Source organism: Panthera onca, chromosome F2 (assembly GCF_046562875.1).
Source record: "Panthera onca isolate mPanOnc1 chromosome F2, mPanOnc1 haplotype 2, whole genome shotgun sequence".
In the NCBI taxonomy this organism is placed as follows: Eukaryota; Metazoa; Chordata; class Mammalia; order Carnivora; family Felidae; genus Panthera; species Panthera onca.
The window spans coordinates 23,707,042-23,727,866 of record NC_138356.1 but is presented as its reverse complement, the minus strand read 5'-3'; the positions used below and the strand labels follow the sequence as shown (position 1 = coordinate 23,727,866).

Here is a 20,825-nt window from a genome sequence, read left to right as displayed (position 1 = left end):
CATCACAGAGCCTGGAGCCTGCTATGGATTCTGTGTCTCCTTCTGTCTCTGCCCCTCCCCAACTTGTGCTCTGTCTCTCTGTGTCTCTCAAAAAATAAATGTAAAAAGAAAATTTAAAAAAAGACAAAAATAGTAAAATTAAATAAAACTATGGTAATTAGTTAAAGACTGAATGAAATGATGTAAAACATGACATCAAAAATATAAAACATGGGCAGGGTGGAGAAAATGTGTTTTGGAATATGTGCAAATTTAATTGCTATCAATTCAAAGCAGACCATTATATACATAGTAAGTTATATATGAACTTCATGGTAACCACAAAACAAAAAGTTACAATAAATACACAAAAGTGAATGAGAAGGAAGATGAACAGAACACTAAAGAAAGCCATCAAACCACAATGGAAGAGAAAGAAGAAAGGAACAGAGGAACTATGAAAACAGCCAGTAGACTGAACAAAATTGAAAAAAGTACACACCTATCAATAGTTGCTTTCAGTAAATGGCCTAAACTCTCCAACCAACAGACGCAGTGGCTGAATGGATTTAAAAAAAAAAAAAAAAAAAAAAAAAAAGCAAGTCCCATCTATATGCTGCCTACAAGAGTCTCACTTCAGAAATAAGGACATACACAGACTAAAAATGAAAGGATAGAGAAAGATATTCCATGTAAATAGGAATTAAAAGAAACCTGGAAGGATGTCTAGCTGGCTCAGGTGGTGGAGCATGCAACTCTTGATTTTAGGGTAATGAGTTCAAGCCCCATGGTGGGCATAGAGCTTATTAAAAAAAATGAAAGAAAGCAGTACGGTTACACTTTTAGCAAAGAAAATTGACTTTAAAACAAAAATTATAATAATAGACAAGGAAGGACATTACATAATGATAAAGGGGTCAATCCAAAAAGAAGACATAATAATATATATGGACCCAACATAGGAACATCAAGATTTATCAAGCAAATATTAACAGATCTAAAGGGAGAAATTGATATCAATACCGAAATAGTAGGGGACTTTAACACCCCATTATATCAATGAATAGATCATCCAGACAGCAAATTAATAAGGAAACCTCAGCCTTAAATGACACCATATAGATTTAATATATACAGAGCATTCTATATAAAAGCAACAATAAACATTATTCTCAAGTGCACATAGGCCATTTTAGGTTAGATCGCATGTTAGGCCACCAGTTAAGCCTCAGTAAATTAAAAAAGGTTGAAATTCTGTTGAGCACCTTTCTGATTACAATGGTATGAAACTAGAAATCAATTACAAGAAGAAAACTTGAAAATGGGGAGGTTAAACAACATGCTACCCAACGACCATTGAAGAAATCAAAGAAATAAGAAAAATTCTGAGAGATAAATGAAAATAGAACTATGATATACCAAAATCTTTGGGATACAGCAAAAGCAGTTCTAAGAGGGAATATTATAGGAATATAGGACTACCTCAAGAAACAAAAATCTCCAATAATCTAACTTTGCACCTAAGGGAGCTAGAAAAAAAAGAACAAATAAAGCTCTCAAAGTTAGTAGAAGAAAAGAAATAATAGCAATCAGAGCAGAACTAAATGAAAGAGACAGAAACAATAGAAAAGATTAATAAAACTAAGAGCTGATTATTTGAAAAGATAACATTGACAAATTTTTAGGTAGACTAACAACCAAGAAAAAAGAGAAGGCTCTAATCATCAAAATCAAAATGCAAGAGGAGAAATTAAAACTGACACCACAGTACAAAGGGTAAGAGACTAACAAGAAATATATGCTAACAAATTGGACAACCTAGAAGAAATGGATAAATTCCTAGAAACAACTATCTTCCAGGACTGAATCATGAAGAAATAGAAAATCTGAATGAACCAGTTATGCTGAGATTGATTAGTAATGGAAAACTTCCCAAAAAGCCAAAGTCCCAAGACCAGGTAGTTTTGCTGGTGACTTCTACCAAAATTTAGAAAGATTTAACACCTATCCTTTTCAAACTCTTCCAAAAAATTGAAGAGGAGGGAATACTTCCAAACTCATTTTATGAGGCTAGCATTACCTGGATAACAACCCAGACATGGATACCATATAAAAGATTTTTAAAAATTATAGGGCAACATCACTGATATGAACATTTATGCAAAAATTCTCAACAAAATGTTAGCAAACTGAATGCAACAATACATTGAAAGGATCATAAGCCAAGATCAAGTAGGATTTATTCAAGGGATGCACGGAATGGTTCAGCATCCATCAGCCAACCAACATGGTACAGCACATTAACCAAATGAAGGAAAGAATTGCATGATCATCTTTATAGATGCAGAAAAAGCATTTGACAAATTTAAACATTTATGATAAAAACTCTCAACAAAGTGGCTACAGAGGGAATGTACCTCAACATAACAAAAGCCATATATAGTAAACACACAGTTACCATTATACTCAGTGGTGAACAGCTATAAGCTTTCCCTCTAAGATCAGGAACAAGACAAGGATGCCCACTATCACCACTTTTATTCAACATAGTGTTGGAAATCTTAGCCACAGCAATTAGCAGGAAAAAGAAATAAAAGGCATCCAAATTGGAAAGGAATAAGTAAAATGGTCACCACCTGAAGATGACAGAATACTATACATAGAAAACCCAAAAGACTCCCCCATTTTTTGATTGGGATTTATTTTTTGTTGTTGAGATGTAAGGGTTCTTTATGTATTATAGGTGTCAATTCCTTATCCAGGTATGATTTGAGAAACAATTTGAGAGAATTTATTTTTAGCAGACTTGCACTGCAAGAGGTCTTGAAGTTATTTAGGCAAAAGAAAAATTACTAACAGATGGAAATTTGGATCTGTGAAAAGGAATGAAGAGTGTAAGAAATGGTAAAATATGGAGTAAATGTAAGACATTTTCTTCATTTTTAAACTTTTCAAAAGAGTTGATTAATTAAATCAAAAGTAATAACAATGAATTGGTGGCTTATAGTATACATAGAAGTAGATTGATGTCAGTAGCATAAAGAATGGTACAGGAGAATGGGAAGTATGGTATTGTTAGGTCCTTATACCGTATACAAAGGGGCATAATATTTATTTGAAGTGTGTATATTTTAGAGCAATTGCTGTAAAAAAAGAAAAATAACTTATAAGCTATAGGGGAGATGAATTGAATATTAAAACCTAATCAGTCCACAAGAAAGTAGGTAAAGATGAAAAAAGGAATAAACAGGAGATGAAACAAAAATAGCAAAATAGTATATTTAGATCTCTTTTTGAGAATTACATTAAATATAAATGATCTAAATCTAGTTAAAAGGCAGATACTCAGATTGGCTAGAAAAGCAGTTGTCAAATATATGGTGTTGAGAAACTTTGAATATAAAGATAAAGATAGACTAAAAGTACAGATTGCATCTGGCTCATATGTAGTAATAGGGACTTTATTTATACTTATCATGAAACAACTCCCTGTTCCATAAAACTAAGTCCATAAAATAACAGTTCTGAAGACACTGCATGTGAAGCAATGAGAGTCAGGGATCTCTGAGTGATAAGAAACAAGTGAGGTGATCCTGCAATTGCCCTAGTCTGTTGCACTGAGAGACTTACCAGGATGTGGCACAAGCAGTGGCAACTGAGGTGTGGAGCTTGCCACATTCCCCTGGTTGAGGAGATGTTGCTCTGGAACTGAGTTGCAAATTATAACAGCAAGTCTTGAAAGAAACAATATATTTCCAAGTTACTTAACTGCATCCCAGAACAAAGTTCAGGAATATTTATAGGACTGGGAAACACCAGCACACAACAAGTGCGTGTCATTCAGTTAAAGATTCCCATAGATGCACAGGAACATAAAAACATGAGAATAATCTATCATGGGGGCACAGAATTGATACAGATGATAGAATTAGCTGAGGATTTTAAAACTATTTGTTATAATTATATTCCATATGTTCAGAAAGTAAGAAACATATAAGATGCAAAAAGATCCATATAGAACTTTTAAAGATAAAAACTACATCTGAGATGAAAAGTATAGTGGATGAGATAAATCACAGATTAGATCTTGCAGGAAAAAGATTAAGTGTGTATATACTTCCAGAAGTAGTTGCCAGAAACTTTCCAAATAAGTTTTTTCAAATACCTTTTAATGTTTATTTATTTATTTTTATTTATTTTTTTAAACTTTTTTTTAACGTTTTATTTTTGAGAGACAGAGAGACAGAGCACAAGTAGGGGAAGGGCAGAGAGAGAGGGAGACAAAGAATCTGAAGCAGGCTCCAGGCTCTGAGCTGTCAGCACAGAACCCAGTGTGGGGCTCAAACCCATGAACCATGAGATCATGACCTGAGCTGAAGTCGGACACTTAACTGACTGAGCCACCCATGTGCCACCAAATAAATTTTATTAAGATGAAACCATAAACCAGAACTTTCCAAATAAATTTTATTAAGATACAACCATAAAGAAGTTCAATGAGCTACCAAGTTTAAGAAATATAAAGGAAACTACCCCGAGGCTTATCATAATCAAATTACCAAATACAAATGATAAAGAGAAAATTTAAAAGCAGTCAGAGAAAAAATAGACATGATCAAGTTGTGTGCATAGGAACAAAGATAAAGATGACATTAGACTTCTTGTCAGAAACAATATAAGCAAGAAAACAGTGGAATAATATGTTTAATGTATTGAAAGATGAAAAAAATCAACCTAGGATTCTGTACCTGGCAAAAATATGTTTCAGAAACAAAGATGTTGAAAATTTATTTTCAAACACAGAGAAGCTGAAGAAATTAATTGCTAACACCCTCTTCCCCCCCCCCCCCCCCCCCCCCTTTTAGGAAGATTTTAAAGTATGTCCTACAGACAGCAGGAAAGTGATACCAGTTGAATAAAAATAAAAACAAAGCCAAAAGACCCACAAGAAATGGTAACTACTTGGGTAAATATATGGAATTTTTTTTTTTTAAAGGATTTTATTTTAGAAAGAGAGTGTGAGTGGGGGAGAGGGGCACAAGGGCAGAGAGAGAGAGAATCCCAAGCAGGCTCATGCTCAGCACAGAGCCTGACATGGGGCTTGATTCCATGACCCTAGTATCATGACCTAAGCCAAAATCAAGAGTCACTCAACTGACTGAGCCACCCAGGAGCCCCTAGAATTTGTTTCTTATTTAATCTCTTTAAAATATATTTGCTTAAAGTAAACATATTAACAAGCTATTGTATGGTTTATAACATACATAAAAGTAAAATGCCGGATAACAGCGTAAAGGCTGAGGGAAAAAAGGAAATACAGAGATTCTTATACTCTACATTAGATGGTAGATCATTTAAAGGTAGATTGTGATAAGTTAGAGATCTATATTGTAAACTCTAATGCAGCCACTAAAATAGGAAAACAGTCATAACTAATAAGCCAAAGTAGAATTTAATCATGCAGAAATTAATTAATACAATAGAAGTCATGACAACATGAAAAGGGAAAAAAGATCATTTGGGACAAATACTGTATAAAATAAATAGTAAGATGATATGTTATAATGAATAACCATATTAAGTACAAATATAAATATTCTAAACATCCCTATTTAAAGGCCAAGATTGAATAAAAAGATCCAACCATTTACTTGGCTATAAGAAGTACTTTTAACTATAAACACAAATAGATTAAAAGTAAAAAAGTAGAAAAAGATGTAACATGTTAACCTAGTTGAAAGAAACTTGGACTGAGTTTATTAATTTCAGACGAAGGAACTTTCAGTATTATCTAGGGTAAAGAAGATCATTTCATAATAATGGGGTCATTTAATCAAGAGGACATAGCAGGCTTAATGTTTATACACTTAAACCGAGCTTCAAAACATGCAAAACAAAATGAACAGAAATGCAAAGATAAATTCACAATTATAGCCAGAGATTTCAGTCACCCCTCTCAATAATTGATATAACAAGTGGGCAGAAAATTACCAAAGATACAGTTGAGTTGTTGAGTTGAGAATTCAATTCAACTTGACCTAACTGGATTTAGAGAACACTCTACTCAAGAAGAGCAGAAAATACATTTGTTCAGAAGTTTACACTGAACATTTACCAAGATAGACTGTATTTACCAAGATTGGGCTATAAAAGAAGTGTCAATAAATTCAAAAGGATTGAATTCATAAAGAATCTCCCAGACCACAGTGGAATTAAATTAGAAATCATTAATAGAAAGATCCTTGGAAAATTTCCCAAATGTTTGGAAATTAAATAGCATGTTTATAAATAATCCATTGTTAGAAGAAATCAAAAAAGAAATAGGTAAATATTTTAAACTGAATGAGGATAGAAACAACATTTTAAAAGAATGCTAAAACAGAGGGAAATCTATAGCTTTAAATATCTGTATTAGAAAAGAAGGCAAATCTCAAATGACTTCAGCTTCTATCTTAAAAAACTAGAAAAAAGAAGAGTAATTTAATCTCAAAGGAAGCAGAAGAAAATAGTAGATAATCTGAATAGCTCCCTATGATTTAAAGAAATTGAAATTGTAGTTAAAAGTCTGCCCACAAAGAAAACTCCAGGTCCAACTAGTTTCATTGGTGAATTGCACAAAACACTATAGGAAGAAATACTATCATTTCTATATCATCTTTTCTAAAATATTTGAAGTGGAGGGAATATTTTCCAAAGCCTATGATGCCAGCATTGCTGGGGAACCAGAACCAAAGACATTATAAGAGAACTTTAGAATAATACTACTTGCAAGCATAGATGCAAAACATTTAAGCCAAATTTCAGCAAATCAAATTCAACTGTGTATTAAAAGGTTAATATGTCATGACCACTTGGGGTTTATCCCAGGAATGCAAGGTTGGTTTAACATTCAAAAAAACCCATATAATTCACCATATTTACAAACTAACAAGTAAAAATCATGGTGTGGAAAAATCACTTGACTAATCCAGTAACCTTCCTGATTGAAAAAAAAAAAAAAAAACCTTTACAAAACTAAGAATAGAAGTGGGATTCCTCAATCTGATAATGGACATTCATGACAAACCTAATTTGCTGACATTGTACTTATCGGTGAAAGGTTAAATACTTTCTTTATGATACAAGGAACAAGAGAGAGATGTTTACTTTTACCATCTTATTGAATATTGCCCTGAGGTTCTAGCTAGTGCAATCAGGGAACAAAAAAAAAATGTTATTCACATGAGAAAGGAAGGAATAAAACTATCCTTATTCACAGATGGCCTGACTGTATATGTAAAAATCTCACAATACTATTAGCACCAGTTGAATGAGTTTAAGGATACAAGATTAATATACAAAAATCAGTTGTGTTTCTATAAAGTAGCAAGGAACAATCAGAAGTTCAAGTAAAAAATACCATTTACAACAATACAAAAATATGAAATACTTACTGATTAATCTGACAAAATATGTTAAAGAAAATTGAGAACTACAAAATACTGTTGAGAGAAAGCAAAGGATACTGAAATAAATTGAGAGATACAGTTGTTCCTTATTCACAGATTTTGTATTTTCTTTTTATTTTTTATTTAAAAAAATTTTTTTTAAATATTTATTTCTGAGACAGAGAGAGACAGAACATGAGCTGGGGAGAGGAGAGAGAGAGACACACACAGAATCAGAAGCAGGCTCCAGGCTCCGAGCTGTCAGCACAGAGCCCGACGTGGGGCTTGAACTCACAAACCATGAGATCATGACCTGAGCCGAAGTCGGTCGCTCAACCGACTGAGCCACCCAGGTGCCCCTGTATTTTCTTTTTAATGTTTATTTTTGAGAGACAGTGAGACACAGTGTGAGTGGGTGAGGGGCAGAAAGAGGGACACAGAATCTGAAGCAGGCTCCAGGCTCTGAGCTGTCAGCACAGAGCTCAATGTGGGGCTCGAACCAGGGAACCATGAGATCATGACCTGAGCCGAAGTTGGACGCTTAACCGACTGAGCCACCCAGGCGCTCCACAGATTCTGTGTTTTGAGTTGACCTATTTGCTGAAATTTATTTCTAATCCCCAAATCAATACTTGGAGTGCTTTGCAGAGTGGCACAAAATTTGAGTTGCCTGATATGCGCAGTCTGAATTCAGGATGAACAAGGTGACATTCTGTTTTCTTGTTCTAGCTGTCATGCATTAAGCAGGTGTCCTTGGTTTATTTAGTGCCACATTTTTAGCATTTTTGTGGGTTTTTTTGTTGGTGATTTAGCTGTTTAAAATGGCTCCTAAGCGTGGAAGTGCTTTGTAGTCTTCCTAAGCATAAGAAAGTTGTAATGTACCTTATGGAGAAGATACATGTATTTAGATAAGCTTTGTTCAGGCAAAGGTTACAGTGCTGTCAGCTCTGAGTTTAGTGTTAATGAATCAACGATATATACTAGATAGGGGGTCTTCAACCAGAAACACACATAAAACTAGGTTATGTATTGATTGAGAACAATGTCATGACCAGAGGTATGTAGGAACCTGTCTTTCCCCTAGCAGCAATGGTTTAGTATTTGATAATTCACTGTTCATGGTGACATTCTAGAACATAATTATCATTAGATATTATTATTCCAGTAATGAGAATTAGTTGTGTATCTTGTACATGAGTTGGAAAACTCAACTTTGTTAAAATGTTGATTTTCACCAAATTAATCTATAGATTCAAGGGACTTCTCTAATTTTTGCAGGCATGTTTGCCTAAAATAAAATTCATATGTAAATATGAGAATTTAGAATAGCCAAAATAAATGTGAAAAAGAACAGTGTTGGGGGACAATACTACCTAATTTCAAGAAATACTATAGGGGCGCCTGGGTGGCTCAGTCGGTTAAGCGTCCGACTTCGGCTCAGGTCATGATCTCACAGTTCGTGAGTTCGAGCCCCGCGTTGGGCTCTGTGCTGACAGCTCAGAGCCTGGAGCCTGCTTCACATTCTGTGTCTCCCTCTCTCTCTGCCCCTTCCCTGCTCATGCTGTGTCTCTCTCTGTCTCAAAAATAAATAAACATTAAAAAAAATTTTAAAAAAAATGGGTAAAATATTCAGGTGGACACTTCACTATGGGATAAATACAGAGAATGTGTCAAAGATGAAAAGATGATCAACATCAGTAGTCAGTAGGGAAATGCAAATTAAAACCACAGTGAGATACCATTACACAGCTATTAGAATGACTAAAGTTATGAAGGCTGACCATATCAAATGTTGGTAAGGCTACCATATTTTAGCTGTGTTTAAATCCCAAGGTGGCTTCCTTTGTAAAAGTTAGGGATTGTAGACATGACACGGCCTGCTTTAAGTTAGGTTCTTGAACATCTTCTTGTTTACAGAACCGTGGTGGCCCTGTAAAGACTAGAACGGACAACAGCAATTAGAGTCTAAGACTTTTACACTATAAATCATTCCCTACTTTTGGTATGACTTTGTAAAATAACTTTTTTAATACAAAGCTTAATCTGTATGTTTAGTGTAAAAAAGGTAGAACAGTGGGATACTTGAAAGTAGAAAGTGAAGAGTCCCTCTGTTCCCTGCCAGTTCCATTTCTCCCTTAATACACAGGGACATGTTTGATGTAAAAAAATAAAAATAAGACTGGACAGTAGGCTGTTGTATCTGTTTTTCTTTCGACCTCTTGTAATGTTTCCCATGTCAGTGCATAAGCTCTGTACCTCATCTTTGCAAGGTTGCACATCCCATTGTAGTTTATTTAATTACTTATTGATAGGTAAATATTTAGCTTGTTTATAATTCTTGGTAATACAGTCTTGCTATACAGATTGTCACTGTGTATATTTTATGTGAGTCTGTAGAATTGCTGTTTTAAAGATAGATGCAAATGAAACTATAAACAGTGTTGTCAGATTGCTCACTAGAAGGTTTGTACTAAGTTATATTTGCATCAGTAGAGTTTGCATCCATTTTCCCACATCCTGGCCAATACTTACATGATCATTTTTTCATATATATCAGTTTAATATGGTAAGTTACATTTCACTGGAATTCGATTTTTCATTTGTTTAGACGTTAGTTTTTTGAATAGATGTGTTCACTCAAATTATATTGTGGGTTGATTGTGCATACCTTTGTCCCTATTCCTATTGGATTAAAAAATCGATTCATATCATCTTTGTATTTTATACTTGTTAAACAATTTTTCTTTACATGTTGCAAGTATTTCTCCAGTTTGTAGACATTTTTAGCATCATTTATGGTACGTTTTGCTCTATGGAAGTTTTATATTTTTATGTTGTTAAATCTGTCAGTTTATCCCACTGTGGCTTCTAGGTTTCTCTTCTTATCTAGAAAAGCCTTCTGCCTTACAGGATTATGACAAGTATTTAGCCAAAGTTTCTTGTGCTTTTGCCCTATTTTTATATTTGCATTTTAATACTTAGGGAATTTATTTTTGTGTTTATATGAGGTAGGAACTTAAATTTTTCCCTAATAGGCAATTATATCAGAGGAGTTTGATTCTTGGATAGTGATTTTGCTTGGACAACCTTAGGTTATAGTCTAATTCGAAGTTATAAGGTTTGTTTTAGTTATAAATATGGATAAGTAATTCTGTTTCTCCTAGAAGGCAAGAACCTGTAGAAGGTAAATATCTTTGCTTTTTTGACTCTGTGTTTTTTTTTCCTCCCCTTTATTTACTTGGGAATTAGGATGAGTCACTTCCAATAGCAGGGCATAGGGGAAGGGAAGCCAGCAAAGAGACATAGACACTGTGTCCAAGTCATTTCTGGGACCAGGGATGGAAACGGATTCTTCTGTGGAGAGACTTGCCTTGGCAGGTGAGGTAGACCAAGACTTTATTAGCAACAGCTCTGGCTGCAATTTAACTACTTTAAAAATGTTGCTATTGTGAGTTCTGGCTTAGGAAACTTTTGGTGTTTTGATGGATTCTGGTCAGTTTTTTCTGTGCTTTCCTTCTATGCATTCTATTTTCTGCTAATGATCTACTTGTATTTGATGGAATGTGATGTTTTCTGTGCTTTCTCCTGCATGTGTGCTTAGACAGGCTTGGATTGTCTTTCTCTCTTCTCCCCTTGCTAGCTTGGTGAATTCCCACTTTCTTTAATATAATCACCACCTCTTAAAACCTGCCTTTCAATCCCTCCTCCACCTAAGAAGTCCCTGTAACAGCCTTATTGTAGCACTTACATTGTAGTATTGTATTTGTTTATTATATGTGTCTGTTTCTTGTACCCTTCTGAGCTCTTTTGGGACAGGGATTTTTGCTTGTTGATTGAAAAGTCTGAGCTACATTATTTTCATATAGTGTGAAGATTTAAGTCCCAGAGAGGACATTTTATAAGGATATAAAAAGTAGGGTATATCTCAAAAAGAATAGAGTATATCTACTTTTTGTTGCCTGTGCTGGTACTGTTAAATATCTATTTACCAGTGTTACTTACCAAAGTTATGGAGAATTACATGTAAACAAATTTCATATCAACAAAAATAGAATATTCCAAAACAAATATGACAAAAATGTTTTTTTATATCACAGCTGGGAATTTTTCAGAGGAAACAAACTTCTGATGTTATAAGTCAATGGAAAACATAACAAATAACATGTTTCTTACAGAATGTTAAGTCTATTTGTATGAATAAAATCAGTGTATCCTAACAGATTTAAGTTTATTTTTTGAGAGAGAGAGAGAGAACAAGGAAGAGGCAGAGAGAGAGGGAGAGACAATCCCAAGCAGACTCTGTGGGTGCAGAGCCTGATGCAGGGCTTGATCCCACGAGCTGTGAAATTCATGACCTGAGCCAAAACCAAGAGTTGGACTCTTAACTGTCTGAGCCACCCAGGTGCCCCTAGAACATTTTAAGCTAGAATATTTTAGTTTGGAAGGCTGTGAAAAAGGGTTTATAAAAACTGTATCAATGTTTTCATAATTTGATGATGTTTTAACAAATTGTTTTTAATCAGAATAATAATAGATTCTTGTCATTGTGTGTCTTGCATCATCTCATTCAACTCATACTATTATATAGTAGTATAAAAACAACTATTCTTTCTGTTTTGCTGTCTAGGAAAGTGAGTTTTCGGTACTTTCTCAAAGTCATATAGCTATCAGTAAGTGGCAGAGATGTCCAAACAGGATCCTAACCATCATAGGGCAGTTGCTCTCTCAAAATGGTCAAGACTTAGATTGTGAAATCCATTATCATTAATGTAATTTAATTATTTTTTTGCATATGAGGTAAATATTTTATTTTTTAATTTAAAAAGTTTTTAAAAATCTAATTTATTGTCAAATTGGCTTACATACAACACCCAGTGCTCATCCCAATAAATGCCCTCCTCAATGCCCATTATCATTAATTTTATTTACTTCTAAGTAGACTTCTGTTCCAGCCACCTGACTGACTTGAAGCCTATTTCAAAATATCTTCAGGGAGGACATTCTTAGGTCTCTTGAAAATGTATACCTGTGCAACAGTGTATGTATTTCTCACTTTTTGCAATGTTGACTTTTCTAAAAAGTTAGATAGAAAGCTAATTTGTGGATCTCAACTTTAATAGACCAATTTGTTTTGTAGTTTGATAAATGCTTTATTAAAATTTTGGTCTAACTTTTAATTATTGCTCTACTCTGTCAAGTAGTTAATAAGATTTGTGATTAGATAGAGGAATATCTATTCAAAATAAAGTTCTAACCACTTTGTAAAATAAACAGTTACAACTAGGACTAATTAGTTGTAAATTTAATAAGTTTAAACCTTTGAATTTTAGTTATAAAGCTTTACCTAAGTGAGATCCTTTGTGCATTTGCATACCTTTCACACCAAAACCTCAGTTATACATTAAAATGTTTTACTGGATGCATGTTCTTTTTATGAAGCAGAGAATCAAAGTTAATGGAATGTAAGTTTAACACCATGTTATTAGTTGGTACTTTTTTTAAAGGATTTAGATCAGGTTTTCTAACCAAACAAGTATACAGAGCTATAAACTTACCATTTTTTAAAAATGTTTATTTATTTTGAGAGTGAGAGAGTGTGCAAGCAGGGGAAAGGCAGAGAGGGAGCGAGAGAGAGAATCCCAAGCTGGCAGCGCAGCGTCCTATGTGAGGCCTCTGTTTCACAAAGTGCGAGATCATGACCTGAGCAGAAGTCAAGAGTCAGATACTTAACTGACTGAGCCACCCAGGTGCCCCTATACTTACCATTTTAATCACATTTTAATATATTAAAAGCCTATGCTATTAAAATTTTTCACTATAAAATTGTAACATTATGCTTGCTGTGCTGCTAATAATTTTTGCATTGTAGAAGGTGAATGTGTAGCATTGTTGAGTTATGAAAATTGTATAGTAGTATAAATGCTATTAAACTGTTATGGAAAATTGGCTGATTTTTATCAGACTTTAGTATTTCTAATTTTTAACAAATTGTCATTTTTCTTTTGCTTTTTGATATTCAGTTATCTGTGTTACCTATTGTACTTGAGTTATTTAATGCCATGGTATGTAAGGACTGAAATTAGTTGTGGTCCAGGTCACTTTGTATTTTATATAGTGACTGACTTTCTGGTACAATTTATAAAATTCACGGTGGAATAAGTAAGATGCAGATTTCCTCAAACCTCTCTTGACTTACTCTTGTCTTTTTTGTGCTGTTCCAAAAAGTAATAATTACTGTTTTTTTATTTTGTTTTTGTTTTTTGCTTTTTTGTTTTGCAGGCCACGTAGGGTGTGGTTTAATTGTAGAATCAGCTGCCAGCTGTATTGGTCCTACAGGTGGTTGGCTTAGGTTCTCTTTTACTTGTGCCTTACTAGGTATTTATGTAGTTTTTTAATCAAATAATTTCTTAACTGTAATGATTGTGATCAAATTATTGTACTACATTTTTGGTCCTATAAAGAGTATTAAAAAGTTAAGAGAATACTGTTTTGTCCATTAAACTTGCCACAGAAAGTTTATAGATAAAGTTCCTAAAACCAGCTATTTCCATTCATTTAATGTATGCTCCACACATGGTGGCTACAGTTTTGTTGGGCAGAAAGTAATCCACTTGCGTGTTTTATGCTTAGATTTTAAAGTGTTGCTTAGTACTGATTTGTAGGGGATGAAAGAAAACTAAAAAGCAGTTAATGTGTCTGTAAATGAGATGAAGGAATAACATAGGATGAAATAATTTAATATAGTATTAGGAAAATAATTTGAAGCTGTAGTATTTAGATTACTATACATTTAAAAATCTTAATGTCAAGATAATCTGGGGGTTAAGTAGGATAGATTTATTACCCTTATTTTGCAGGTGAAGCGTAGAAGGCTTAGTTTAATTAAGTAAGAATCATTAAGACCTTACAGGTTAGGGAAGGATTTCTTAAATAAGACATAGAAAGCAAAGATTGGTGAATATAATATATAAAACAATCAATTAAAAAAAAGATGGAAGCAATTCCCAAAAAAGGAGGCCCAAATGATCAATAATATGAAAAGATGATTATCTTCACTAGGAAAATGGGAATGCAAATTAAAATAATGGGATAACAAAAAATGTCAAATATCAGATTATCAAAAATTAAAATGCCTGACCATTCAAGTTTGAGGGGAAGTGGTAATTCTCATACTGCTAGGGGAAGGTAACATGGTATAGTCACTCTGCGTGCCATTTGGCAACATGTTTTTACTCGTAAGAGTAAAGAATTGAAGCAACCTAAATGTCTATTAGTAGGGGAAGGGATTAAAAAACCGATATGATATTGTGATAGAAATTATTATTATTATTTTTTAAGTTTTTTTTTTTTTTTAACATTTATATATTTTTGAGAAACAGAATGTGAGTGGGGGAGGGGCAGAGAGAGGGAGACACAGAATCCGAAGCAGGTTCCAAGCTCTGAGCTGTCAGCACAGAGCCTGATGTGGGGCTTGAACCCACGAATCAGGAGATCATAATCTGAGCCGAAGTTGGAGGCTTAGCTGACTGAGCCGCCTAGGCTCCCTGTGATGGAAATTATACAGCAGTTAAAAGTAATGCAATGATTTATATAAGTGATAATATCAAAAACATAATTGAAGATTGAAGAAAGTAAGTTATTAAAATTATGTTAATATTATGTTATTACTATTATGTTAAATTATGTTAATATTACTATTAATGTGACTACAAAACCATGTGTATATGTATACATGTATATCAAGACTATATGTTTTTTCGTGGACATACATGCATGCATATATAAACGTATTTTAAAATATCCCAGAGGGATATATTCTAAATTTTTTTTTTAATGTTTACTTAATTTTGAGAGAGAGAAGGAGACAGAATTTGAAGCAGGCTCCAGGCTCTGAGCTGTCAGCACAGAGCCCGATGCTCGGCTGGAACTCAAAAACTGCGAGATCATGACCTGAGCCGAAGTCGGATGCTTAACTGACAGAGACACCCAGGCGCCTCCCAGAGGGATATATTCTAAATTCATATAGTAGTGGTTTCTGCAAAGGATAAAGGGAGCTTAACTGGAATATAATACTTTTCTTTTAATAAAATTAAAACAGTCATGGAACAACTAATTTCAGTTCTAGGTGGTAGGGACATGGACATTGGTTAAATTATCCTTTTTTGCTTCTTTTAAAATTTTGTTAGGAAAAAAAAAAGAAAAGGAAGTTGCTAAAAAATAATAGTTGGAAGAGCTAGTACTTAGACTTGATTCCCAAGTCTAGAGCTCTTACAGTTAATATGCTGCCTCAAAATTAGAAGGAAAAAAAATCAGACCAAAAGATAAAAAAGGTTGGGGCACCTGGCTGGCTGTTGGTAGAGCATGCAGCTCTTGATCTTGGGGTCATGAGTTTGAACCCCATGTTGGGTGTAGAGATTTCCGAAGAAATAAACTGGAAAAAATGATTTAAGAAGGTAGAAAGAATTTAGTTTTATGGTAATAAGAATTGGGAGAATTGTGTTTATTATAAAATTTTTTTGAGAGGAAAGGGAAGTTATAAACTAAAAATTATTATAATATAATTTAAAAATCTTTAAGCATGTTGTTATCAAAAAATATAGAGAGGGCAACTTAGGTACTTAGGGAGAAAGTTACCTTAATTTACTGTTTAAAATGTGGTACATATTTCTGTTGCATGTAATGGAAGACTTTAGATGATTTGATTTTTTTATATAAAATTCATGAAAATAATTTAATCCAAATTTACAATCTAACTTCAATCGAAAAAAGTCAAAACTAGCTTTTCATCCATTTTGTAAAGTCATTCTTCACAAAAACTTTACAGCCTTTTTATTTACAGCTTCTCTCCAAGATAAAATGGCAAACCCCAAAGAGAAAACTCCAATGTGTCTGGTAAATGAGTTAGCCCGTTTCAATAGAGTCCAACCCCAGTATAAACTTCTGAAAGAAAGAGGGCCTGCTCATTCGAAGGTAAGGTTATGAAGAGAGGTGGTGAGACATGCTTATCAAAGTCTATCAGATTTGTCATCTCAGGTTTTAATTGTGCTTCATTTTGCGGGGGAGGGGCAGCAGGTTACCTGAAGGCTCTTAGTCCTATTTTACCAATGTTTAGAAGTTTGTAACTAAACAATTTTATAGCTCATTATGGTTTACAAAGCTCTTTCAGATACAGTACTTCACAAAAATCTTAATGAATCATGAAATGTGAATTTTTGATTTCTGTTTTGTAAATTAGGCAGAGAAAAGTTAATTGGCTTGCTTAATAGTAGTTCATAAGTGCCAGTGCCAGCACTTGAATATGTGTTCTTTGGCTCCCAAGTGCAGTATTCTTTCCATGAAATTATAACTGCTAAAGTAAAAATGGAGACAGAGGAAATCTAGCAACAGTTACCTAGTGAGACATCTTTCCCAATGTGATATGGAATTCTAAGTTATATCATTTATAAAAGTTGTATATACCAGTTATTATTGTTTATACATTCATGTATAATATTGTTCTCTTAAGTGGAAAAGCAGCTTATATTTATATATATAACTTCATGCATATATGTTTGTATGTATACATGTTACAAAGAAGTTTATAATCAATGCATTTATGTTTGAACTCTATTCATATGTTTTAAAAAATCTCAGTTGTACACAGATTTCTTTGATACATTTTGAATCATGGATTTGAAGGTTACAATAATTTTCATAAATTTTTGTATGTTGAAGTAATTGATTCTGTAAAAGTTGGTTAATCTGTATAAAGCAGCTGGCTATTTATTATTTGTTTTCTAGCACCTCCTTCAAAGTAAGGAATAGAAGATGAAACTCAAATCCATTAATTCAGTTCCCTGTTAGAAGCTTTTATGAAGATTTCTTGTCAACAGTTTAATTTATTCATAAACTAATGATTTATGAATATGATATGATTTATGATTCATATCATTTGTGTAGAGAAAAAAGTTGTGGCCTTAAGTCATTTATCCTGACTCTCTTTTAGACACATTAATTCATATTCATTTCATACTCTTTCTGCCCTTAATCACATTGAACTGTTTGCATTTCTTAGAATGTTTCATGTTTTTTTCATATCTCTCTCCTTTGCCTATCTTGTAGCGCCTCCCTTCCTTGAGGGCCTTTTGTTCTTATTCATTTTTGAACACTTAGGTCACATACCACATCTTCTAAACTTCCGTGAAACTTCTCTGATCCCTGCCCTGGGCTTTCAGGAGGACCTGCCTTACGCAGGTGTAGACATTGTTGTGCTGTATGTAATGATGTATGTTGATCATTAGTCTTGTACTAGACTGAGCTTCTTTAGTGTTAATAAATACTTTATTCTTTTGTATTTTATGGTTCCTCTGGTGTCTGTCTTCGTAGCTCCTCATTTCTAATTCCAGGAATTCTTCCTTGAGATAGCTCTTCAGCTTTGAATTTCATGTGAATAGACTAACCTCCGCATCCTCACATGGTTGTCATTTTGCTCACCTCTGGGTGGTTCCATTATGTTTCTCATGCCTCACTTTTACTCTGACTCATCATGTATTAATTTTTGTTGATTTCACTGTCTACAAAGATTATTGTTCCAACATGCTGACATTTCAGTTTCTTGGGCTTTTCTTATTATCTTGCTTCCATTCTCCTTCAGCCACTCATTCCTGTGATCATATTATTGACATTATCATTACCAATAATTGCAAGGCCCTCCAAAATTTTAATCTCAAGCATTCATCTCTCTCTTACACCTCCTAACTTTCTAGTTCATTCCCTCTATTTGACTTCAGTAGTTCTTCCACACCACAAATCCATTGATTTCTACCACTCTTTTACTCTTTCTCACTTCCCTCAGTCCTCACCTAGTTCTTAACCAGCTTAAATTCCATATACCTTGTATAGACCCTCAGCAGTTTTGCTTCCCTTGGTTAGCACTTGCTTGGCAAAATCCCGGCCTAAATCCAAACTCTGCCTTTCCTTCTGCACTGTGGATGGACTCCCTGTAGGGCGGCCAGCCCCTCTATTTCTGTGCTAGATCCCAACTCCTCTCACCTATTCAAGGCTATTCCTCTAGCTTTCCCTCTCCTTCCCTCCCCTCCCTTTCTTCAATGTCATCAATTTCCCTCTCTAAAGGACCAGGTTTGTTGTGATCCACCTTCTGGTTTCTAGACAGTCCCAGGACTCTCTTGGGTTCTAAGAAGTTTTGGGGATTCTTTTGCCAACCTGTGTTATTGCTCAGGGTGCTTTGGTCATAGACCACCCTATTTAGCTGTAGCTCATTTTTTTTTAAAAGAGAAAGTACTAAAATAATTAGCAGATTCCTAAAGGAAATATAACATTTATGAGTCTAATTTTCATTATTAGTGTTAGAATTAATTTGCTGGGTCTGGATCCCTTTTGTGGAAAGCAAAGTCACTTTCATTGATGTATGTCTATCAGTAGTTTTGAGACATGGAATGTATTTTAATGAACTAAATGATTATCTCTGGCATCAAAAATTTAAACATAGCTCTAACTCATTTGTTTTCTTGGGACATTAACCAGTTATATGACAATATACATATTTGTGTATGCATGCATATATGTTTTTATGTTATATACACACACACCTACAGTAGTGGTTCTCAACCTTGGTTGTTCATTGAAATCACAAGGAAGCTTTAAAAAATACTTATGCCTGAGTCTTAACCTCAGAAATTCTAATTTGATTGGTCTTGGATGAGGCCCAGACATCAAGATTTTTTTTTTTTTTAAGCACTCAAGATGACTCACATGTGCACCCAGAGTTGAGAAACATAAATGTCTTCAAGGTAGTGTGGAATTATCTTTTCATACATACTTCTTGATCGGAAATAGTGATCTGTCTTATGTTTACATGCTTTCCTCTTTCCCACACTGAGTCTTATAGAATCTAAGCAGCTTATGGCAACTTTTTTTTTTTTTTTTAATTTTTTTTTTTTTTAACGTTTTTATTTATTTTTGAGACAGAGAGAGTGTGAACGGGGGAGGGTCAGAGAGAGAGGGAGACACAGAATCCGAAACAGGCTCCAGGCTCTGAGCAGTCAGCACAGAGCCCGACGCGGGGCTCGAACTCACGGACCGTGAGATCATGACCTGAGCCGAAATCGGACGCCCAACCGACAGAGCCACCCAGGCGCCCCAGCTTATGGCAACTTTTAACCTATGACTATTAAATAAAAAATTACAATGTTTTCCTTGCCCTCTTTTGTTTCTCTGCTCACTTTCAAGTTTAATTCAGAAGTAATTTAGTATACCTTATGTTAGTGTGAGTTACTGTGATATTGCTGTATATCCTAGGTAACTAAATACAGTTCTTCATTTTTTTTATGGATTGTTGTTTGGATTTTTCATATCTCTAAAGAAGGCTATTATAATGTGAGTATAAAGAAAAGAGCCAGAAAGAACACAGAATGGTATTTTCTTCTTTTCCTTTATTTCCCTATTTTGAGAAGTTGTTGGTATGCATGAGTTAAGTGTTGAGAAAGCTCCAGGAGCGGCACTTCAAGGAGGTTTACTTTGGAGTAGCTTTATTATTGAGGGAGACCGTATCATCCAGTGGTCTTGAAGCCAGATAGTCCTTTTTTTTTTTTTTTTTTTTTTTTTTTTAAATCTTAGCTAGATTTGTCAGGCTTGATTTTTGCCCTACATTATCCAGCTAATGTAGCCTTGAGAAAGTAATTTAGAGTTTCAGTTGTCTTATCTGTAATTTTAGAAATTATGATACCTGTTCTAGTGTGGTGTAATGGAAGGATGATTTATAAATTCTTGGCAACTATGTTGATGATGGGAGTACTCAGATAATTATGTCATTGCTTGTTAGTAGTATATATGATTAAAAAAATCATTGGTAAAATATCTATTGAGTGTTTGCTATGTGACAGGCACTTTGCCTTTATTGGAGCTTCCTACTCTGGTGTCTTCTCTGATGATGTTTCTTTTTGGATATTGTGGATACAAGTCCTGTATTAGATATATGTTTGGCAAATATTTCCTCCTACTCTGTGGTTTATCTTTTCTTTTTTTTAACAGTATCTTTTGAAGAGCAGTAGTTGTTAATTTTGATGAATCCCAATTTCTTCATTTGTTCTCTGTATAGATTGTGCTTTTGGCCTCATGTCCAAGAAATCTTTGGCTCATCAAAGATCATAAGATTTTCACGACATTTTTTCCTAGATATTTTATCACTTTAGGTTTGACATTTAGGTCTTACATTTAGATCTAATTGCCGTTTTGTGTTGCTTTTTGTATGCCATGTGAGATATGGAAGAAGGCTTATTTATTTCTTTGTAGATGCACGTCCAGTTGTTGACGAGATTACCCTTTCTTCACTGCATCACTTTTGCACTATTGTCAAAAATCAGCTGTCCGTATATATGTTTATTTCTGGAGTCTGTTCTATTCTGTTGATTTGTTTTCTCA

The 20,825-nt window shown here is 34.1% G+C and overlaps 1 protein-coding gene across 16 annotated transcripts in view; it reads left to right on the top strand.

The window, feature by feature from the left end:
- The window catches only part of STAU2 (staufen double-stranded RNA binding protein 2), a 306,203-nt gene that overhangs the window by 18,618 nt on the left and 266,760 nt on the right, over positions 1-20,825 (top strand). For 4 of the 16 annotated variants that reach the window (XM_078441521.2, XM_078441525.2, XM_078441518.2 and 1 more), the window contains 2 exons: positions 10,656-10,784; positions 16,246-16,376. The exons of 9 other annotated variants lie outside the window; for them this stretch is intronic. In XM_078441521.2, the coding sequence (XP_078297647.1) occupies positions 10,745-10,784; positions 16,246-16,376 (171 nt within the window). In that variant the 5' untranslated portion in view covers positions 10,656-10,744. The remainder of the gene's footprint in view (positions 1-10,655; positions 10,785-16,245; positions 16,377-20,825) is intronic. 3 more of the 16 variants (XM_078441523.2, XM_078441522.2, XM_078441524.1) reach the window with 1 other exon arrangement.